General features: G+C 44.8%; 1 protein-coding gene across 4 annotated transcripts in view; it reads left to right on the forward strand.

The window, feature by feature from the left end:
* The window catches only part of DIAPH3 (diaphanous related formin 3), a 2,562,783-nt gene extending 2,543,183 nt beyond the window's left edge, over window positions 1-19,600 (forward strand). For all 4 annotated transcript variants that reach the window (XM_069640493.1, XM_069640496.1, XM_069640494.1 and 1 more), the window contains one exon: window positions 15,414-19,600. In XM_069640493.1, the coding sequence (XP_069496594.1) occupies window positions 15,414-15,673 (260 nt within the window). In that variant the 3' untranslated portion in view covers window positions 15,674-19,600. The remainder of the gene's footprint in view (window positions 1-15,413) is intronic.
* The last annotated feature ends 597 nt before the right edge of the window (window positions 19,601-20,197 follow it).

The following is a 20,197-nucleotide window of genomic DNA, read 5'->3' on the forward strand; positions in this document are numbered from 1 at the left end:
CTCATATAGCATAGGGGTGTTGTGCTGCTCCCTTTTGATTGCTGCATTTGGTAGGCACATTTCAATGCAAATCCTTACTTTCCCTGGTTGCTTCGGCTTCTTCGTTACCACCATGGGTGAGACCCAGGGCGTTGGCCCTGTGACCGGATCAATGATTACAACCTTTTCGAGTTCTCGTAGTTCCTTTTCGACCAGGTCTCTCATATGAAATGGGGTCCTTCTGTGGCAGCCTGCCCGGGGCTGTACCATATGTTCGATGTGGAGCTTGATGAGTTTTCCTTTTAGACATCCGATGCCGTTGAGGATGCCTGGGTACTTCCCCAGGAGTTTGGAGATGTCTGTTGAATCTGTGGCATCGCAGATGAAAAGGATTAGTTCTAGGTCTTCCGCTGCATCTCCACTAAGTAGGCATTCAGTTCCTGCATTGACAACGTATATCTTTGACTGGAGGGCTCTCTCACCCCAGCTTAGTGTCGTTCTAAAACGTCCTTCCACTGGTAGTGGGGTCTTGCATCAGTAGGCAAATTAGGAGTGTGTCGGTTGACCACCTGAGGCCAGGTCGGGGACGCAGTGTCTGAAACATTGTCGCCGGCATTACATTCACTGACACTCCAGTGTCTATCGTCATTTGCGTCTCCTGGCCCTGTATGGACATAAGGCATTTGCATCTTCCCTGTCTGTTCGTCGGCTCTGCACTTGTGTGCTCAAGTGTTGAGATCAAATAGACTTTCCTTCTTCTTCTCATTCGCCCAGTTCCTGCATAACTTGCTGTGTGGCCATTGTCATTTCCGGATTCGTCTGTCGACGAGTTAGCAGTCTCCATGCAACAGGTGTTCGCTTGCTGCTTCTTCTTGGGCAAGGCTTTATCTTGTGGTTGTGGGCATTGCGGCTGCCCTGGTGACCTGCAGACACGTGCGTAGTGGTCCTTCTGGCCACATGCTCCGCACGTGGTTCCTTGCGCTGGGCAGTTTCGTCTTCCGTGACTTATACCTCCGCACCATCCACACCCGGGATCCTCGATTGCCACTGTGGTAAACTGTTTGTTTTGTTGTATTCCTCCCTTGGAGCTTGGCGGTTGGCTATCTGAGATATTACTGCTGTCGTTGGCACCAGTTGGAGCTTCTGTAGTGTGGTACCCATGTACGCTGCCCTCGCGTGTGACAGCTCTCTTTGGCGTCCATATTCAAGAATTCTGGCTAGGGGAATGCCTTTTTCGCCCAACACCATACTGCACAGTTTCTCAGAGTGCATACAGTTGATGATCTGGCGACTTATTTCCTTCTCGGCGTTGTTGAATACACACAAGAGTGCAAGTTTCCGGAGTCTTGTGTGGTAGGCGTCCAGTGTTTCCTCCATCTGTATAGTGGTACAGAAGTTGAATGTTTCATAGTCCGGGCACACCTGTGGCATAAAATGTGCTGTGAGGACGTCTTTGGCCAGTTGGTAGATGTCCGCACCATCGTCTGACAAGCGTGTTAAAGATGCGTAGGACGTCGTCACCCACATTGAGTAGAAGGTGTGACTACATATTCATGGGCGTTGTAATGTCTTTGCAGTCCATCGCCATCTCAAACCTCTGGATCCACAGCATCCAGCGGGGTCCCACTGACGATGGGTTGGTGTATGGGTCAAAAGGCCCCAACGCAGCTGTGGTCCCACCATGAGGTCGAGGGGACGGTGCAGGGGGTGTCAGCGACTCAGCGATTGTTGACATTTTGCCGGGCCTAGGTGTGGCAAGGTCTGTTGCCATGATGTCCCGATGCTGGAGTTACACGGCCTCTGTGGGGGCAGTGATAAACTTCTCCTCACTTATTTTTCCTTTGTAGTTGGTGCGGCACCGACGCTCTAGTCAGCTTCTCCTCGTCATTACAGGTGGCGCAGTGGTGCTTCCTGTGTCGCCTGGCGTGACAATTAAGGAGCAAGAGAGGGAAAAAATATTCCCCAGCGACATCCACTGTTTTTAATTGTGCTTTGCGAATGGTGGAGCCGTGTAGAAGAGAAAATTATTTTATTTTTTTGGGTGGGGGATGGTCCCCCACCGTGTCTCAAAAAATGTGCCCTTGCCATGAGCTTATGCGCCGAGCTGTGGCTTGTTACACTGTTGTGCGTGTGATCCATTCCTTGTCACCAGTGTTGGCTCCCTCCCTGCCGGTGCAGCTGGCGGAGGGAGAGAGGATCAAGGCATGCAAGTGGGTCAGGCTGAGGAACGAAATAAAGACCTGACACGCTCTCTCCAGTTCGTGCCCGGAACTGCCTGCCTTCCGGCAGGGCAGGCCCTTTATTATTAATGTGCCTCACGTCACTGCGCTTGCGGGACGTGAGGCATACGTAACAAAGACCATTCCCTAGGCACGCTGATCTCTGAGGATGGCTGCAGTCCATAACAAGTGGGAACATGAGGTAGGTACACAGTGACTGCATGTAGGGTCTGCCTGCACAGGGCCTGCCGAGAGCCAAGCCCTTGGTTGGTTCACTGTGCCTGGTTTGTGGACACCTGTGATGTCATGATCTATTGTGAGGTAGGGGAGTGTAGGTTATGATTGAGCTACTTGCAAATTTCACTGCTTTTATAGTTTTGGAGAGAACCCATAACATTGCTTCAAATAGAGCTTATTTGATTGATTTTAGAAGGTTTTCAAAACTGAAGATGAACCATAACTGCTTACCAAAGTTTCTTCCTGTGAATAGATAATTGCTACACTGAGAGCAGTACATGACGGATTGCCCAGCTGAAATGCGCTTTACAAGAATGGTCATGTGCGTTGCTTGAAAACAGGCGCAGTGTCCTGTTTTGCCCCTTACGCCCTCTGCACTCCGAGGGCTGTAACAGCACTGTTAAAAACGTGTTTTTACAAAATCCTGCAGACCAAACACCTCTCGACGGCCTCCTCCACCCCCCCCCTCCACCCTATAAGCAATGGTCGAGCACAGGCATCGCCTGGATATTCAAGAGACACTCTTTAAAAACAAAAAAAATGGGCTTTCAATGTTCTAATTTCAGGCGTGTTTGGCTATGTTGTGGCAGGTTGCTTTGAGCTGTAACAACATGTTTGGACCTGTCTTTCAAGAATTGTGCCTGTCTAGATGTCCACGCCTGCCTTTCATTGGAATCTGGAGCTTAATGCCTGATAACGATTGTGCCATCTTGAATTTACTGTCGCTTGATCGCGGCCATTTCCATAACGTGATTGCACATCACGAAGGCGGCGAAACCTGGCCATGGAACCGTGTTACCCACCTCCTTTTCCTGTGAGCAAAATAGGCAGAATGAATGAAATTCAGTGTACTTGTTGGCTCTGCCCTTGAACAGCTGTAACACGGTACTAATGCAGGCAATCACCACAGGTGCCACTACCCTAGGCAGTATTACAGAAAGGTTGTGTTTTCAATTTGAGAATCTTTGAATTACAGTATTTGCCACTCCATGAGGCATAGCTTGCACAAGCTTCACCAGCTTTTAGCCTAAAAAAATGTTTTCAGTTGATTGCATATAATTCGAGCAGTAGTCCACATGATTGCACCTCTGATGGAATATTCTATTAAGTGTCACATAAATGGTAGCCGCGTACGGGGAATGTGATCTGTGGCATAACTTTCCTGCCCGCTCTGAAAACCTGCACCTTCTGCTCTCTATATTTTGCTGCTTGCGCCCGCCACATCTTGCCATTTATCTCGCAGTAGAGGTGAATCTCAAGAACGGGTTGACAGCGCATGAGCCTGGAGTACCTACAGTGCCCGACCCACTTGCGGATGGCATTAGTAATTAAGGAGAGACCAGACTTTCAAGACAAAAATCTGGGACAGCCAGCGACATAAAAGAAGGACTCCCCTAAACGGACCTCCCCCCACCCCCATTCCCACAGTATATGCATACAAATTGTGCGACTTTGAATGTTGATAAAAGCACATAAATACCAAGCATGATACTAATTGAATTATGTATTTTAATGTTATATTTGTACAACGAACTGTTATTGATATTTAGTGTCAAAATGTTGAGCATCTGAACTATAACACTAAAAAACATAAATATTAATAACAAAGTTGCTTTTGCTCTGTTTGACATTCCATATCTTCTTATGTACTTTCCTTTCATCCTGTCTCTGTGATGCAAGCAGTTAATGCATAAGGCTTGTACCTGGAAGGTTTGGGGTTTGAACCCATCCTAAAATGACAACATTCTTAACATCTAATACTGTTTATATAGTTCATAATTATTTGCGATTAAAAAAAAAAACAGGACTGTCACTCTCCGCTTGCCCAAAACCGGGATAGGGTTTTTAAAACATTAAACCTCTCGGGACCGGGGGACAGAGGTCCCAATGCCGGGACAGTCCCAGCCAAACCCGGAACGTTTGGTCACCCTTCATTAGTTGCATGTGGGTTATGCTTCTCAGGTGCAGTAAAGAAATGCACAATCTTTATCTCTTTTAGATGTCTTTTTTTGGGTCTAGGTCTCGCTGAAGAGAGCTTTATTTCGCTGCCAGAGTACTTGTATCAGTGTGTAGAGGGGCCTCTGTGACGGTCATCTGCTATGTGACGCATAAAGCGGGCATTAGGTCAAAGCTCTGTTATAGTGTCAGCCATTTTGCAGAAGTCAGTGCAACTGTATAATCTGCAGACACAATTGTTGAATGTTGCCTTTCAGAGCCACCTTTGGTTCCATGGTGCTTGATACATTGATGTGTTTGCCATGTTTGTGCTGCATTACAGTGTTGGTAAAGAATGGAACAATGAGATGCGCTGAGATATGCTATCCATAACAACCAGCTGCTCTTTGATGCAGAGAGGGTCGTTAATTTGGCCATTGCACCCTATCTAAATCCAATAGAACATGCCTGACAAATGTGTTACTTGTGTGTGTCGGCTTTGTGATCATTGTAACCCCAGATAAATGTAGGGGGTCACCAGTTGTCTCTATAGGATTTGTCAATGGCCTGTTCTAATAAATTAATCATTATGAACAGGGCAACTTGTATTAGACGACCAATTTAGGAACCCCGAGGATGAATAAGTAATCCCTAAAATACATATACCCACCAGAAATATATGGGTGCTATACACATGCATATGGTATAGGAAACACTGGACATTCAAAGCACTTGGAACATTTGCAAGATGTGTATGATTTGTGTATATTGATATACTTTTACATATGTGTTGAATTTAACAATTTTGGGCGAAAGTGGTATGGGCTTTCCAATTTGTGAATAGACTCACTTGCCTATCATTAATTGACGATCTATGTACCTCGTTGTTTATATGATTCAAGCACATGAATGTGCAGGTAAAGCTCTACATTTTGGGTGCTTTATACATTTCTTTAGTGTATATGTGGATATATGTTTTCTATTGAGCAAGCTTTATAGGAAAAGGGCACTACAGTACAAGCTGAGAGAATTAGAACATGCCCAGGACATGAGTATAGGTTATGCTTATAATAGAATGAATTGTTAAATTATTGTGAACAAAAAAATAAAAAATAAAGAACTGGGTGATGAATAGTCAAAATTAAGAAAGTGTCAAAAAAGAATGTCTTTCACTAGGAATTCTGCAAAGACCATTTGAAACAAGTGGACATTAATTGTCACAGAGATTGAAATGAATGGCACATAAATCGGTGCACTAAAATTACACTATTAGGACACTCCTTGTGTTATATATGTCTTTGTAATGTGGTCATATGAATATTATATCCGGCACAATGCCCATCATGATATAGAATAAAGACACAGACATAGGTTTTAAAGCATTATTTATTGTGTATTGAACTGCAACACACAAATGCATTCAAATCTGCAACTGTCTTACCCCTGTCTGCTGATCCAAACTTCCTGGCAAACTATCATCCAGTTTCCCTCCTTCCCCGTTATTCAAAGGCCATTGAGCAGCTGCTCTTCAATTGGATCACTAAGTACCTTGACCATAATGACCTTGGAGATGTACTTCGATATGAGTTCCCTAGTGAGCACTCCGGTATGGTGTCCTTTCATCGCTGGATGTTTTTTCGCTGGTTTATTTTTAACCCACATTTTTTGCTGAAATAAACTCCTCATTTTGTGGGGGGCGGGGGTTAGAAAAATATATAAATTGGGTGTGGGTGTTTGGGAATATATATAAAACATTAAAGGGGTTGTGGGATTTGGGGGGAACCCCCCTAAAATAAAAAAAGAAACATTCAATGAGTTTTTTCGTAAAAAAATCTGTGGTAAAAAACCCAGCGAAAAAACATCTCGCAATGAAATGACATCGAACCGAGCACTCCACTGAGACTGCATTCATGCATTTCTCCAACTTTCTCTCTGATGCTCACCATGGCAAACTCCCTTCTATACAAATCATTTTGGATCTGTTTGCCACTTCCCACACTATTCACTACTTCCCTCTCCTCCTCAGTCTCCAGCACTTTGGTTTTTGCAAATCTGCTCTTGCCTTGATTGACTCTTGCCTGGAAGGCTCCTTTAAAATCTCCTGGCACTCGCAAACCTGTGGCCCCTCCACTGTCCGTGTCCCCCAGCGATCAGTCCATGGGCCCTCTTCTCTTCACCTTCTACACCTCTGCCTGAGGAAGACTTTGCTAGTACTTGGCCTTTCACTATCATCTCTTTGCTGACGACACTCAAATAATGTCCCTCTTTCCATCCTTCACCCCAGCCACTTTGAATGGATTACGAACTGTCTCACTGCAATCCATCACTGGATGGTTCCCTGCTGCCTCATGCTGAACTATTTAACAATGGAAGTCTTCCTTCTCCTGGCTTCCAGTGCTATCCCTCCCTTCCTGACCATTTTGTTCCCTCACCCAAGGCTCAAAAACCTGGGGTTCTCTTTGATGGCAACTCCAAATGCAACAATTCATCCCCACCACTATCGCTGCCGCTAGCAGTAACCTTATCGAAGTTTAGAAAATTCATCAATTTCTTCACCACTCTACGAAAACTCCACCCTCATGCTCTGCAGATGTGACTACTTTTCGTGCCTCTCCTTGGCCTTCCACCGCCTTAACACATTCATCAGCTTTGCTATCTGCACTCTTCCCTGATCCTCCCCCACATCTATCTACCAAAACCCTGTTGGTTGGCTCTCATCGCACAACCACTCCCTTTTTTAATGTCTTTCTCCTAATCTATGTAGTTATCTTCCTCATCAGAACCTGATTGTATCTCTGCTTACCATCGTCTTTCCACCACTCTTCCTCTCCACTCAACCACACTGCCCCATGCCCCCGTCTCCTCTCACCTCCGCTCTTTCTCCATACTTGTCCTGCTCCATTGGAACTTGTTGCCCATCCCAATCAAAGCCAGCCCATCTGTGAATCTCTTCAAAGCTCGGTTTAAATTGTGCTTACTTGCCAAAGAGGAAGCTCCCCCTGCCCTCAACCCCATTCTACTTAACTGACCCCAACATTTCCTCCAGTTCCACTAATAATGTAATTTGTGCAGTACTCCTGTTTATTTTGAGACATACACTGTAGTTTGTCAGACCCTTAAAGTCAGAAACCTGAAATCAAAACACTGCCTCCCTATGAGGAATTGTCATCTGACAAGGGTGTAGAAGCCCTGTTCTTTATTATTAAATAATAAAATGATGAAGGCAGTAGAAGCTCAGAATGGGTTGTCTGCTAACTACAGCCCCCGTCCATTAAACTCCATGCCAAAAGCATAGTGTACACTTGTGTCCAGCTGCATCAGTTCCCTTATCTGCAACTCCTGGGGTCATAATTACCCTGTTTAACAGCTGCTGTGGCATCCAAGTAACCACAGTGCACAGGTTTCATTTAAGTCTACATTTCTGTTCCAAAACCATCATAATTATGATAATCTACCTACCTGGTGGCAGGATAATCTGGAAATATAAACCATATCTAGATTTGCATATGGTAGCTGTGAGTTCACATAATTACTAAAGCCACATCTGATTTGTAGCATGCCAGTGTCATCCCAGTGAGCTAAGACCAAGCTGTGGCAGGTTATGTGGATTTCAGGCACCCGAAAGCTACGTTTTAGTGAATGGAACAAAAGGCAGGATGCATCTGTTGCCTCTATGGGACGAAAATGTACCTTCTCCTTTGCCAGGCATGGTATCTGCAAGCTAGAGCTGTCCTCTGAGCCTCGCATCCAATGCCTATTTTGCACTTTCGGGGGCTGCATACCAGAAAGCCTTTGAATGTGCAGGTTGGGAAAGGGGCAGAGTTAGGACAGTCAGAGAGCACAAGTGGGTTTTAGGAATGACTCCTCTATCTTCCTTTACTGTGCGGTTTCCTCTCCTTCTTGTCCTCCCCACTTCCTGCGGAGCAAGGCACTCTGGTTATGACATTAGGAGGCAAGGGTCATTTGTCTCAAGAATGGGTATGGACCCCTTAAAGTAGACTTGCTTTCCTCCAATCCCTGTGGCCTTTCACCTACAAATGGTGGGCTGAGGGGGTCTCTTACTCCTCCGTTGATTCACTTTTAGTCCTTCAAAGAGATCAGGAAGAATTAATTTGGACCATGTTTGAGGAGCAGTACTTTCCAAAGCCCTCACCCAGTGGGGAAGACTTGTATTCCAAGGAAGAGCAAAGCTCTGCTTGCTCCCTACCCATCACCAGGGAACATTGTGAGTGACTTTGCTGACGACCAAGGCCTACCACTCTGATAGCAAACCTCCCTAGGCTGGGAGAGCAGAGACCAAAAAGGACTCGCCTTGACCTGCAGTGGGATGTAAAGCATCCAGAGAGCTAGCACAGCCAGGTGTCCTGTTTTTGATTGCTTGCTCCAACTTGAACTGCATTTGAACTGTGCTCGTCGCTTTAAAACATTCAGGATCTGTGGTGCTGCCTTTGGCTCTCACCTTGAAATCACTCTTGCTCTGTCATCAAACTGGCTGCAAGATGCATTGCCCCAATAGAGCCCTGTCACCTGTCAAGCTTGAACACCAGCTCACTGTGTAGAGGACTTCAAACTACATCATCCAACCAAGCATCAAACTGCCAGGAATTTGCATCGCAGCTTGACTCAAACTGCTGGATCATTACGTCACTGATTGGCTGGCACCAGCACCACTTAACATTTCAAACCATGCTCGATCATCAGACTACTTCTGATGATCCATCGACCTGCATCATTTGAAGTCGCCTTTGAACTGCACGGAGCACAGCTTGAACTGACTCAATACTGACTCAGCGCCTGGGGTCAACACTACTTGCCACTCTTGAACGCGGTTCAACCCACATCTACAGCATCTTGAAGCTTGGTTCGACCTTGCCGAACCACCTAATAATTGAAATCAGGTACTGTAAAGTGACCCTGCACCCTGGTCCACTTTTGGGACCCTAGAGACTGGTTAAATCACTTTCGTACATTTTTCCTCGTAAGAATCATATCCTTTCAAGTGACGTTGTTGTCTTTCTTGCCCATCCCATCCTTGAGAAAGTATTCAGAGTGCTTATACATTTCTGTTCTTCACTTTGTCTCATTTCGCAGAGGTGTGTTTTAATAGCATTTTTAATAGTTAATTATAAGATTGATTTGTTTAGTTAAAGTATAAAGATTTTTAGAACCTTGATTGGACATTCTTTTATTTTGAACTTGTGTACTATTGCTTTTTGGGTTGCTACTGTCTCACATTCACACCCTTCTAAGCTTATAGCCTTCCCTCAGCCCATGTTACCACAAAAGGCGTAGATGGTATCTTACTTATCGGTGTGTGTTTTAACTTTATGATTGGGATCAGTCCTGGTTTGTAGATGTGTGGGGCTGAGTAGGCGGTTTAGCCCCTACTGATTCTTACAGTCCTGCAGAACAGAAGTCATTTCATCACACTCTCAGTGGTCCTGGAATTCAAAATCCTCATGGAGGTTTTCCTTGAAGCAGTTCTACAACCTCCTTCACTGCTGTCCCACTGACCCACCTGACTCTTAGCTTTAAAGCGAAAGGGGAGCCAATAGCACACACAACAGAGGATTTCGCACAAGAATAACTTTTGGGATATTGTTCTTTATGAAAAAGGCAGCACAAAAAAGCAGGGTGTTTGAAGTAGACTACACAACATTAAGGAGAACCATAGCCTACGAGGGAACCACTAACCTAATTAACTAAACTGGCTTCTGCAAAATACAGAAATGGAAAACAAGTGAATGTGGGGGATCTCTTATTTAAACAAAACTATACCAAATAAGTGTCTGCAGCAACAGAAAGCAACACAAAACAGTGCATTGTCTTTGTAGCATAAAGACTGAACAGTGAAAGGGCGGGCCTACGAGGAAGAAGTAGCAGCATTGTGATCACGAGTAACACTTCAAGTGTGCACCAAGTACTGTGAGATTGATTTTAGTTTGGGTAATTTAGGCAACTGTGTCGTATTGGATTCTAAAACTGATGACATGTACACAGGCCCGCGCGCGCACACCCTACAGACTAGAAGAAAGACCTGATGGTGGGATTGGCTCGGCATCGGAAAGGTCCGCCCGTTGACTTATTCCCCATGTGTATTTGTGCGCAACAGACACACATGAATCTCTCATTCAGAGAGGGCGTGATGCGTGGGGAATGTGGAATGAACCCAAATTTTGGAGGATCCTATATAATTCCTGCATGAAGGAGTTTGGCTTCTAATAATGTAACCATGACGAATATTAACCTTTTCTAAATATTTTGGTAGGCCCACACTACTCTGGGGCTGGATTCGTTACTTTAGATGTAGTGCTTGGGTGAGAGCCCTTGACACCGGGATACCCACTGTTGTCCTTTTTAAAAAAATGTCTTTACTCAAACTAAGGTTCGAAATTATTACCATTAGCACATATTCCTTTGTATGTTTTTCCTTACAAATTGTCACTGGTCGAAATTGATTCGAAACGATGACTGGATGTCTGGTTGAATTTGAGTGAACCATAGGCTATCCAATGGGGTTTGAGTGCAGCCCAAGGGAATTTTTGGTAGTCGCTTAAGCGTCTGGAGTAATTGATTTTTTGCTTCAAATATGCTATCTGACTTGCACTGCATACACTTTGCACAGGTTCAGCACAATGTTGCCCTCCAACCGAGTAACTGCATTAGCGCAGTGCATATTTTCACTAGTGCAAGTTTGCCAAAAGCTGGTTGAAAATTGCACATCGCCAATGCAAAGTCTATGGAAAACGTGGCTGAATGTGTATGGATTGGCTTCTGTGTTCTTTGCTGTTGCGCACACTTCAGAAATAGTGTCAGTCCGAAGAAAAGAACACCCCTTCAAATACAACGAAATCGCGGTGCTTGGCGTCTGGTATGAAAGACCGCATGCACCCGTGGAGTAAGCCTGCTCCATGCTGTGACTTGGTCCTGCAAATAAACACCACCCACTAAGTGCAGCAGACAGAGGGTGCGCTCTGGATTTACTTTCCCGGAGGTGCCAAAGAGGTGCTCATCCTTTTGAAAGATGTGCAGGGACTGTCCAAGAGTCTTAGCCGAGTCCTCATCCATCACCCTGAGCCCGTGGTCAGGAGACGACAGTGCAGTAAATATCTCCAGCAGCTCCCTTTTAATGTACAAGCTGTTTTCGGCAGGGATTTTCAGCGCTCATATAAAACACACTGTCATGAGTGACTGCTTGTGCTCCAAAGTCATTACCACTGGGATGATGGACCATCCTTCCGCGAACAACGGGAAAACTTTAAAATGTCATGTCAAGTTTGTGGAGGCCATTTTCGAGCTGCTGTCCAAGGTCACATGAATATTGAACAGGCCTCCCTTCAAGCAGGGAAGACTTCTGATGTATGCGGAAAGGATCACTCAAGAGGAAGGGCGACGCAAGAGTCGCCCAGTTGGAAGAAAAATCATCTGCCTTGGGCTCCTGGGCAGTGACAGTGGACCTGGGCTGATTAATCATATTCTGGTTGAGCGGTCGCGCAATGAGGCGAGATCACCATCGCTTGGCGATAACTTCATCAAACATGAAGCATCAGAAGGTTCTACCAAGCAACCTTCCACCAGCGTTGACAAGTCGCTCTGCACTTGGAGGCGCTTGCAAACGCAATGCCAGGTGCACCCCTAAATTGCACTCCATGTGTGATCCGCAGAGTACAGAAAAGCCAAATGCTTTTCAGTCTTGGCCTCCTGAACGGGACTGACTTTGTGTAAAAACGCAAATTGCTCGGAAATAGATGTATTGCTGCGCTGGTCTCTGCTCCCTTGGGTCAGATCTGCTGTAAATAAGCACCGCTGCTTAACAAGATTCTTCAAGTGCAACTGGCATTACATTTCAAAGCATCGCACTGTTATTTGCTGTGTCTCACGCTTGCCTGCCTGCCTGGCTGTTTTCTCCCATTCCCTTTGCACGCCACCCCCGGGTGCGTAATGACACACATGCTTGCCTATATTTCCTGATGATTGCAACAGAAACTACAAACACACGTCTCGGTGTTCAGAGAGTGTAAAACCTATTGGCCATCATCAGATTCTGTTGTTTGTGCCATAATGACTGTCTTGTGAGGCCTCACTCCGAGTGAAAATGTATTTGAATGTCTCTATGTAGGAAGTCATACACCGTCTATACTTAGCTCGGCGATGCTCTGATGTTCTTCGTGGAAACGGTTCCATGTGATATCACCGCAAACATTTTGCATGGCAAAAAATTGCAGTTTTTTGCAGGGACATTATCGCATTGAACATGGGGGGGGGGACCCCCTGCAGCCCCAAAAACCTTTTTTTCCAAGGGAAGCGGGGGACACCCCCGCCACCCCTGCCCCCCTTGACCCTCATTATGTCACCACAACCTTTTCCCAGCGACATTATGTATGGCAACCATATATATGTGGATAATATTATGGGATACCATGTAGCAAATGTACCGTAAAAGTACAAGTCAGTTGTGTGCAAATTGTGTTGGAAATGAAACATATCTCATTATGCTCACTCTAAATTTCAAACTGAATTTCTTGCCGGGGTGACTTTGAATATTGAGACCTCGGAGACTGTGTTTTTGCCTAGATTCACTGCAGGAGTCACAAACTCTCGGCAAAGGTTCAAGGGTTTTCTGTTAAATGTAGGTAAAAGGGTGCACTAAGGTCCGTCCCTCTCTCTTGCCTTCCCTGAGTGTTTCCCACCGTAGCTCAGGTGCCTCTAAACCCCAAGGTGGTAACTAGAGATCGGTAACCCCTACTACCTACAAACTGACTGGCTAATCGTGATGGTCTAAAAGCAAATGCCTTATGTGTCTGACTCCCTGTGGGATTTCCCCCCAGCTGGATCCTATCCTAGGGTCCCACAGAAACCATAATGATCTTCACAAATTGATTAAGCGCCCTCCGATTACCCGGGCTCCACTTGTCCTTCCCTCTCATGCCTGTACACTCTGTACCTTGAGCTTCTCCCTCTTCTGCCTATTCCTCCCGCTCCTCTCCCAGTCTTTCCTCTTACGTGTCTCCCTCCTCTCTCCCTCCCACCATCTCTGATCTATTATCTACTATTATGTACTCGCACTATACACCTCTGCTCCCTCCTTCCACTGCACTCAACTTCACTTTCCTCCCCTGCACTCTACTACTCTCTCCTCCACTACACTACATTGCTCACCTAACACCACACTCCATCTACACCTTCTCTCACAGTCACCCCCTTTCACTCTCCAAGTCATCTCAACCAAATTCACTCACATCCCTACTGTTTCCCTTAGCCTCACTCACTCACCTTTCATCGACTGTCACACCCAAATACCTCTCTCTTGCCAGCCAATACCTCACCTTACACACGCCTTCCTAAGTCTCCTACAAGCTCTGCTGCACCGTCCTTCCTTTGCCTGGCCTCTTGGTTAGCCTTCTCCTACCTTGACCTCACCCAAACAATCTACACTGACAGGTGCCCTCTTTCCTCCTTTAGCCCCCTCCCCCCCTTCCCTACTGTGTCAGCTGGTTCACCATGCCAACCATTACCTTATTTCTCCCACTATGCCGGGTTACAAGTGTCAGAAAGTATAAAATGGGCTTTAAGCCCTAACCCCTTTTCGTACACTTGTACGCCGGATCCTTGCAATGGCGGCCTGCCATAAACAAAGTCATTGTTTCAGTTTCTGTCCTTGTAGGCTGGAGCTTCCAGTACCTGTTTGACTTGCATGGTTTTCCATTGCTTCCTCACTTTGTGCGATCACCCTCCCTAGTGATTGTTGAAATTGGTTAACCACTGCAAGGACTCCTGGTATGTGTAGTCCTGTGGGAGAAAGGGAAAGAAACCGTCCAGCATTGTGCACCACAGGTATGGGGTGATTGGCAGTGGAACTTCACATTTGCAGCTGGGCACAGATAGAAGGGGCAGAGACTGGTGCCTTCCCAACTCCCAAACCCCCACCTCGTGGGTAGGACTGGCCCCGGTAAAGACCGTGGCAGGCCTCCTGCTCCAGCTCGAGAGGGGTCCACATCATCTTTTGACAGGATCAGGCAGGTCCCTGACCCCGTCGCACACCATTGCAATTAATTGTAATTGAAACAGTACGATTTTTGAATTTCTGTATTTGCTCTGATGCACATTTTTACTTTCGCCCTCTGCCAGCTCTGTACATAAGGAGCCAGACCCTTTTCCCCCTACTTTCCCCTTCACTTCCACTACCCTCATGTCCCCCTTTGCTTTCTGAAGTATCCGGTATACATGCAGCACATTTCAAACCTCCAACTAAAAGAAAATCCTTATCTGATTATGTTATGTGGCCTGTACAAGTAGAGGAACTGTCGCTAAAACATGGAAAGTTATGTTTTGGAAACACCTCACCAACAGGGGTGAACTCGGGACCAAAAGTGACCCTGGAAATATTTTTAAAAGTGCCCATATTACACTGTGTTGGCGAATTTAGCAAGCAAGCTGAACTCCCTCTAAGCAGGGTTTGAGGGTTTCTCTGCACAAGAAAGTTTGGAAAGATGGGTCCAAATAGTGTATTTTATAGCACGTGTGTCCTATAGTAATTGAGAAGTAGTTTAACGTAAAAATAAAATAAGCTGACATAATACATTTGTGAACACTGAGGAATAACATACTGGAAGCATTGCTTCAAAGGTGTGTGACGAATGAGAAGCAATGGAATAAAGGGAGTGTGGTGACTGTGAGAGAGGCTAAGAAGAGCAGAAAGTCAGTGTAACCATCCTAAAGAGTGCGCACTCTGTTGTAGCGGACCACCAACTCCAGAGTTCCCGGTAGGCCAGCCCACCACTGCTCACCAGATGCATTGTACTTCTGTGAAATTATTTCACTAAGCACAAAAAGGGGACAAAATAGTGGGAACATATTGATTTGTTATAAATGAAGTACAGCCTATCGAAGTACTTGCGTGCCTTTATTTGTGAATGCTTTCAAGTTTCAGTTAATTTTTTGTGTGACTTGTGGACTGATGGTTTTCACACTGCTTTTGTGCAAGGCTGCACAGCACTTGTGTGATTGTCTAATAAGGTTGTCTCTTTTTCTTCTCCTTTGCAGAAAACCAGAAAGCACCACTGGAAAGGTCACGTTCACGCTGCAATAACAATTTCAACGTGACGAGGGCGCCAGTTGCCAAAGAGCTTAATTATGATGCGGAACCACCATCAACTGCGGCACGGGGCAAAGTTGTAGGGAAGAAGGCACCCTGTAATGCAGAAAGTAGTCGCGAGAAGCGGACCGAACCTGCTGGCTTAGTGTCCAAACCGGAGTCTGTCCCTGAAGTAGAGGCGCTGCTTGCAAGACTGCGGGCACTGTAGTTTAAGCTTGCCAAGAACATTCACTTCAAGATGAACCTGAGGACTATTTGACAACTGCCTGACAAAACCCAACAAACGTGCATGACTGACACTTGTCTGGTTAGAACCTGGTACCTCATGCAGTGTTTGGAACAAGTCCACTTTTAACGCACTACTGACCTATCGGGCCCTTGTAAAGCTCTTGGTGCAGGACACATGCGTAGTTCATGGTCACTTGGTTGACCTTTTGGGCTTCTTTGCTACATTTGCAGTTCCCCCACCCCTTTGTGTCCTGCTATGGGAAACCTCATGCACTTATTTGAAGGACTTTGGCCACAGCACTAAGGATTCCTGTCTCCTGCATACATTTAAACTATCATGTTTGCTAAAATTGATGGATTTTCTGCTGATGTACAACTACAGGACATTTGTAATTAGCGGGTTCTCGAACCGCCCCTCCTCAGCTTTTCTCTAGTCCTGCCTTTTACCTAACGCTATTAACCCTGGTAGTCTTTTGCCTTTGCCATTCTCTTGGGCTTCTCTCACGCCCATCAGCATTAAAATACTGGATTCTTAACTCACAAATTGCCAATCTCCCAAAATGAGCCTTATTGAGCGTGCATGGCATGTCATTTCTAATGCACACACCAACTGTAACATGCCAGTGGATCTGGTTGTGTGTGAAGTTCACCAGAACCACGGCCAGATAATGACGTCAGTTATTGTACATACATCTTTAAAGCGCTCGTGAAAGCATCAGTCTTGCTTTTCGGCCACGAAAGCACAATATACGATGTACATATGTTGGCAAAGAATGAAACGCACATCCGTGATTATCTATGCAACACAACATACTTTTCTATACAATGTATACAGACTTTTCAAATGCGCAACAATTTACATTTTTAACCACTGCTGAAAACGATCTTGGTGATTGTATCAAACTACAAGATTTTTTCGGAAATAGAAATATATATATATATATAATCATAAGGCGAATCATAACATAGTAACTATTTGTTGATCCCTGTAGGCTTGTTCCTGCTGCATTCATACATGGGTTTATGCAAAACCCAACCACATTAGGGCTACTTATCTAGTTGCCCTTTCAATGATAGAGGGTAAACAGTGGTGTTCGATTTATTAATACCAAAATAGCAATTGACATGTGCATGTTTACATTGTATATATCCAGGACCTTACAAATATGATAATATATTCACAACTATATTAATTGAAAAGCAGTCTTTGTCTATGTGTTGTTTTGAAATATCAAAATACTTAAGTTAACGTGTTTAGATGTCTTTTAATGATAAAGATGGACATATCCGGTAGCATTCGGATCCTACATTCCTGTTTGTTGTCAAATGCTATTAAACTGCACTGTAACTACAGCCAGTTCCTTGTAAATTCTTCTTTGTAGTCACATATGGAAAGAGACTCCAGTCACAGACTTGGAAACCCTTCACTACAGCGAAGGGGCAGTTGCAGGAAAGCGACCACAGCGGCTTGACACTGTGCATTGTACCATCTACATTAAACAAGTGGCGTGCTGCATATCTGAAGAACCACTTGTGCCCCTGACAACAGTTATATTTTTTTATTTGCACTGGAGACACCAGGGGAGGCAGTAAAGAAACGTTGCACCAGTGCAATTAGCATTAGGGAAAAAATTCACTTGTCCAAAAACATGCCCTTTCAATGCATTATTACACCAGGGGAAAGAGCTACAGTTAGGGCAAACATTGTCATGGAACAAAAATGCACTGAAAGAATGTCTTGTTCCACCTAAAAATAAATGCAGCATTTTCACTGAAACTGACACCCATGAAAAGGTGGTGCACTGTGACAATTCAGACCCAGTTTCCAGCAGAAAAATGAACAGCAGATATTTAAAAGTGTATTTGATTAATGACTGAAAGAAACAACCCTGTACTTTCAGCGCAAAAGCACAGTGAACCCGGATCAGTAAAACACACCGTATGTCAAAGAATCAAGGCTGTTAGAACATGCAATATGTGAGCTCCTTTTAGCCAAGAATAAATGGTGGGTTTCTGGGCAAAATTCAGAAATAACTCACCCACTGAAAGCCTGGATTGCATCCCAACTGTTTATAACTGCAAGAAAATGTGATCCAAAGGGTATCGAAAACCAGGTTTCCCTAAACCTGCTGTCTCTGAGGGCAGTTCTGAGCAGGCATATGTTTTAGCCTGTGCATGACAGCAATGTGGGGAGGGGGATCTATGTGTTGCCAAGGCCCCAGGTTTTATGACCGGCAGCTACCAACTTCAAACAACAAAGAGGATAATAAAAAAAAACCTGGTCACAGGTTGGCCAAGTGTGGCAAATAGCACAGAGGAAGGGAAGCTCATATTAGCACATATGAAGATTTCCCCTTAGTTTAAATGGACTGTCACAATTGTTGTTTCTCAGAAACTACAAATCACACTGTATCCATGCTTATTTTAGATCATTTCAAGGCAGTTTTTGTGATATAAAATTCCTACACCTGCAACTTTGGGAATTGTAATGACCAGCTAAAAGCTGTTCCTGGCTGCTCTGAACGTTGCAGAGTTGGTTGAACGGGTGGGAGTTAAAATTCGGAATATGAGTAGTGAATTACATGTTACTAACTATTATGCTTTTTGTAAAAACAGCAGAAAATTGCCAAATGGCCGTGCACAATGGTGCAGACCTGACTGTTGTTTTATTGGGTATTACAAATGGGAATTGCCAAATGTCTGCTCCAGACTCCTAAACCAATTCTTAGAGAGGGGCTGGGTTTGAGCGGAGAGAGAAGGGTAACTGTCCAATCCTATTTACGAGAACTCTTGCAGGATACTGCCCAAAATTGTAAAAGTGATGGTGTCATCACCAGTATATTAAGGACAGAGCTGCGAAAATTGACCATCTGTCAGCCACAAGGAAACACCAGAAGAGATTGCTGAGCATTGCATCTGGATGAAGCTGCCTGTCGCAGGGGAGACCTAAAAAATAGCTGACCGGGCCATATGGTGAAAAGCAGGGGACCATCCTTCGGAGTGGCGGGCCAGACCACTGCCCTGTTCTCCAAGAGGGTCCTGAAATGCAACTGGCTTTCCTGGACTTTCAACAGAGGCTTTCAATATGAGTAGAACTGAGCCAATTGAAACCAAAGGTGGGGAAATCTGCTTGCCTTAAATCCTTTCCCTTTATAGTGGGCGGGGTGGGCAAAACTGTGTAGATCCTTTGCCTATTTAACTTAAAATATTAATTAAATTAATTCCCCTTGGTGGAACACCACAGGCTGATTTTTGTTAAAATTCGAAATTAACAAAGCTCATTTTCAGTATGCGCCAAAAACTATACACTGTGATGTAATTGGGTAATCCTATGTTGCCTGTTGACCCGACTTCTTTTAGGAAGAGGGTTGTCTTTGTATCTAAACTACAAAATCCCTAAACTGCCAGCTTCCACAACACAGGCCTTTAAATGGAGGGGGGGTCTGAAACCCAAAATTCTCAAATCATCCCAATTTGTACCACCCAGCCTTCCCAGCACAGGCCTTTAAGTGGAGGGGGGTCCACAATCCCAACTTCTTAAATCATTCCAATGTCCCTGTCTAATTTCCCTAACACTGACCAAAGTTAGGGCTGGGGGTCTGAAAAACCCACTACTAAATCACCCTGTGTTTATTTACTGCAAGCCTTTTAAGCATGCAGGAAAACCGAAAGTGTACAGCATTGCAAATGTAAAGTGATATTATTCAGGGACAAGTGTTGACGAGCATCTATTTTGAAATTTGTATAAAGTAAAATATTGTGATTTAAGCTTTCCCAACCATATAGTGCTAGTTATTTATGTAGAGAGGAGTGTATTGTGTTGTGCCACGGACAAAGTGGTGTGTGACATTTTAGTGTGATTTTCTATTTACCTATCACCCAAATAAATACAAATATATTTCCTGTGCACCGGCCTGTTTCTTGGCTCATTGGTAGCTCAGGGGGAGCGATCCATAGGGTATGATATGCATCCGAAATGGGGCTAAAAAAAGAACTGGCATTGAACCATTTATTCTGTAACACCTAGATTGGAGAGGGAAGGAACTCACTGTGTTGAAGGTGGTCTCTTAATAAACCGTTACAACTGACTGTCCCCCTTCATATCCCCACCTCCCACTGCTCTGCAGCGGGCAACTGCAGACCTGGCACAGGGCAATGCAGAAAGAAACTGAGGATCCCTACTTTGTGATGAATTCCTTTCTTGTGCACTTTAGGAAGCTGGCCCGTGTGCATGTGGCAGTTAATGTGGGCTGCAGTTTGACATTCCCACTACAATTGACCCTGCCTCATTTCAAGCCTATTTTGGTGTTCTTGCAGTGGCTGATTTGCTATATTCGCATCAGTAAAGCTAGATAGCTTTGTTCATATAGGAAAGGCAGACTGGATGTGACAGAGTGGGCACGTCTTATCTACAATTACGTTATTTAGGTTAATGGCATATCATTTAGTGCATGACAAAATATTGCTTTTTTGATGTCACTATAGCATAGGTTCTCCTGTATCC

The sequence above is a fragment of the Ambystoma mexicanum genome, chromosome 7q, assembly GCF_040938575.1.
Source record: "Ambystoma mexicanum isolate Mex_15411 chromosome 7q, UKY_AmexF1_1, whole genome shotgun sequence".
Taxonomy (NCBI): domain Eukaryota; kingdom Metazoa; phylum Chordata; class Amphibia; order Caudata; family Ambystomatidae; genus Ambystoma; species Ambystoma mexicanum.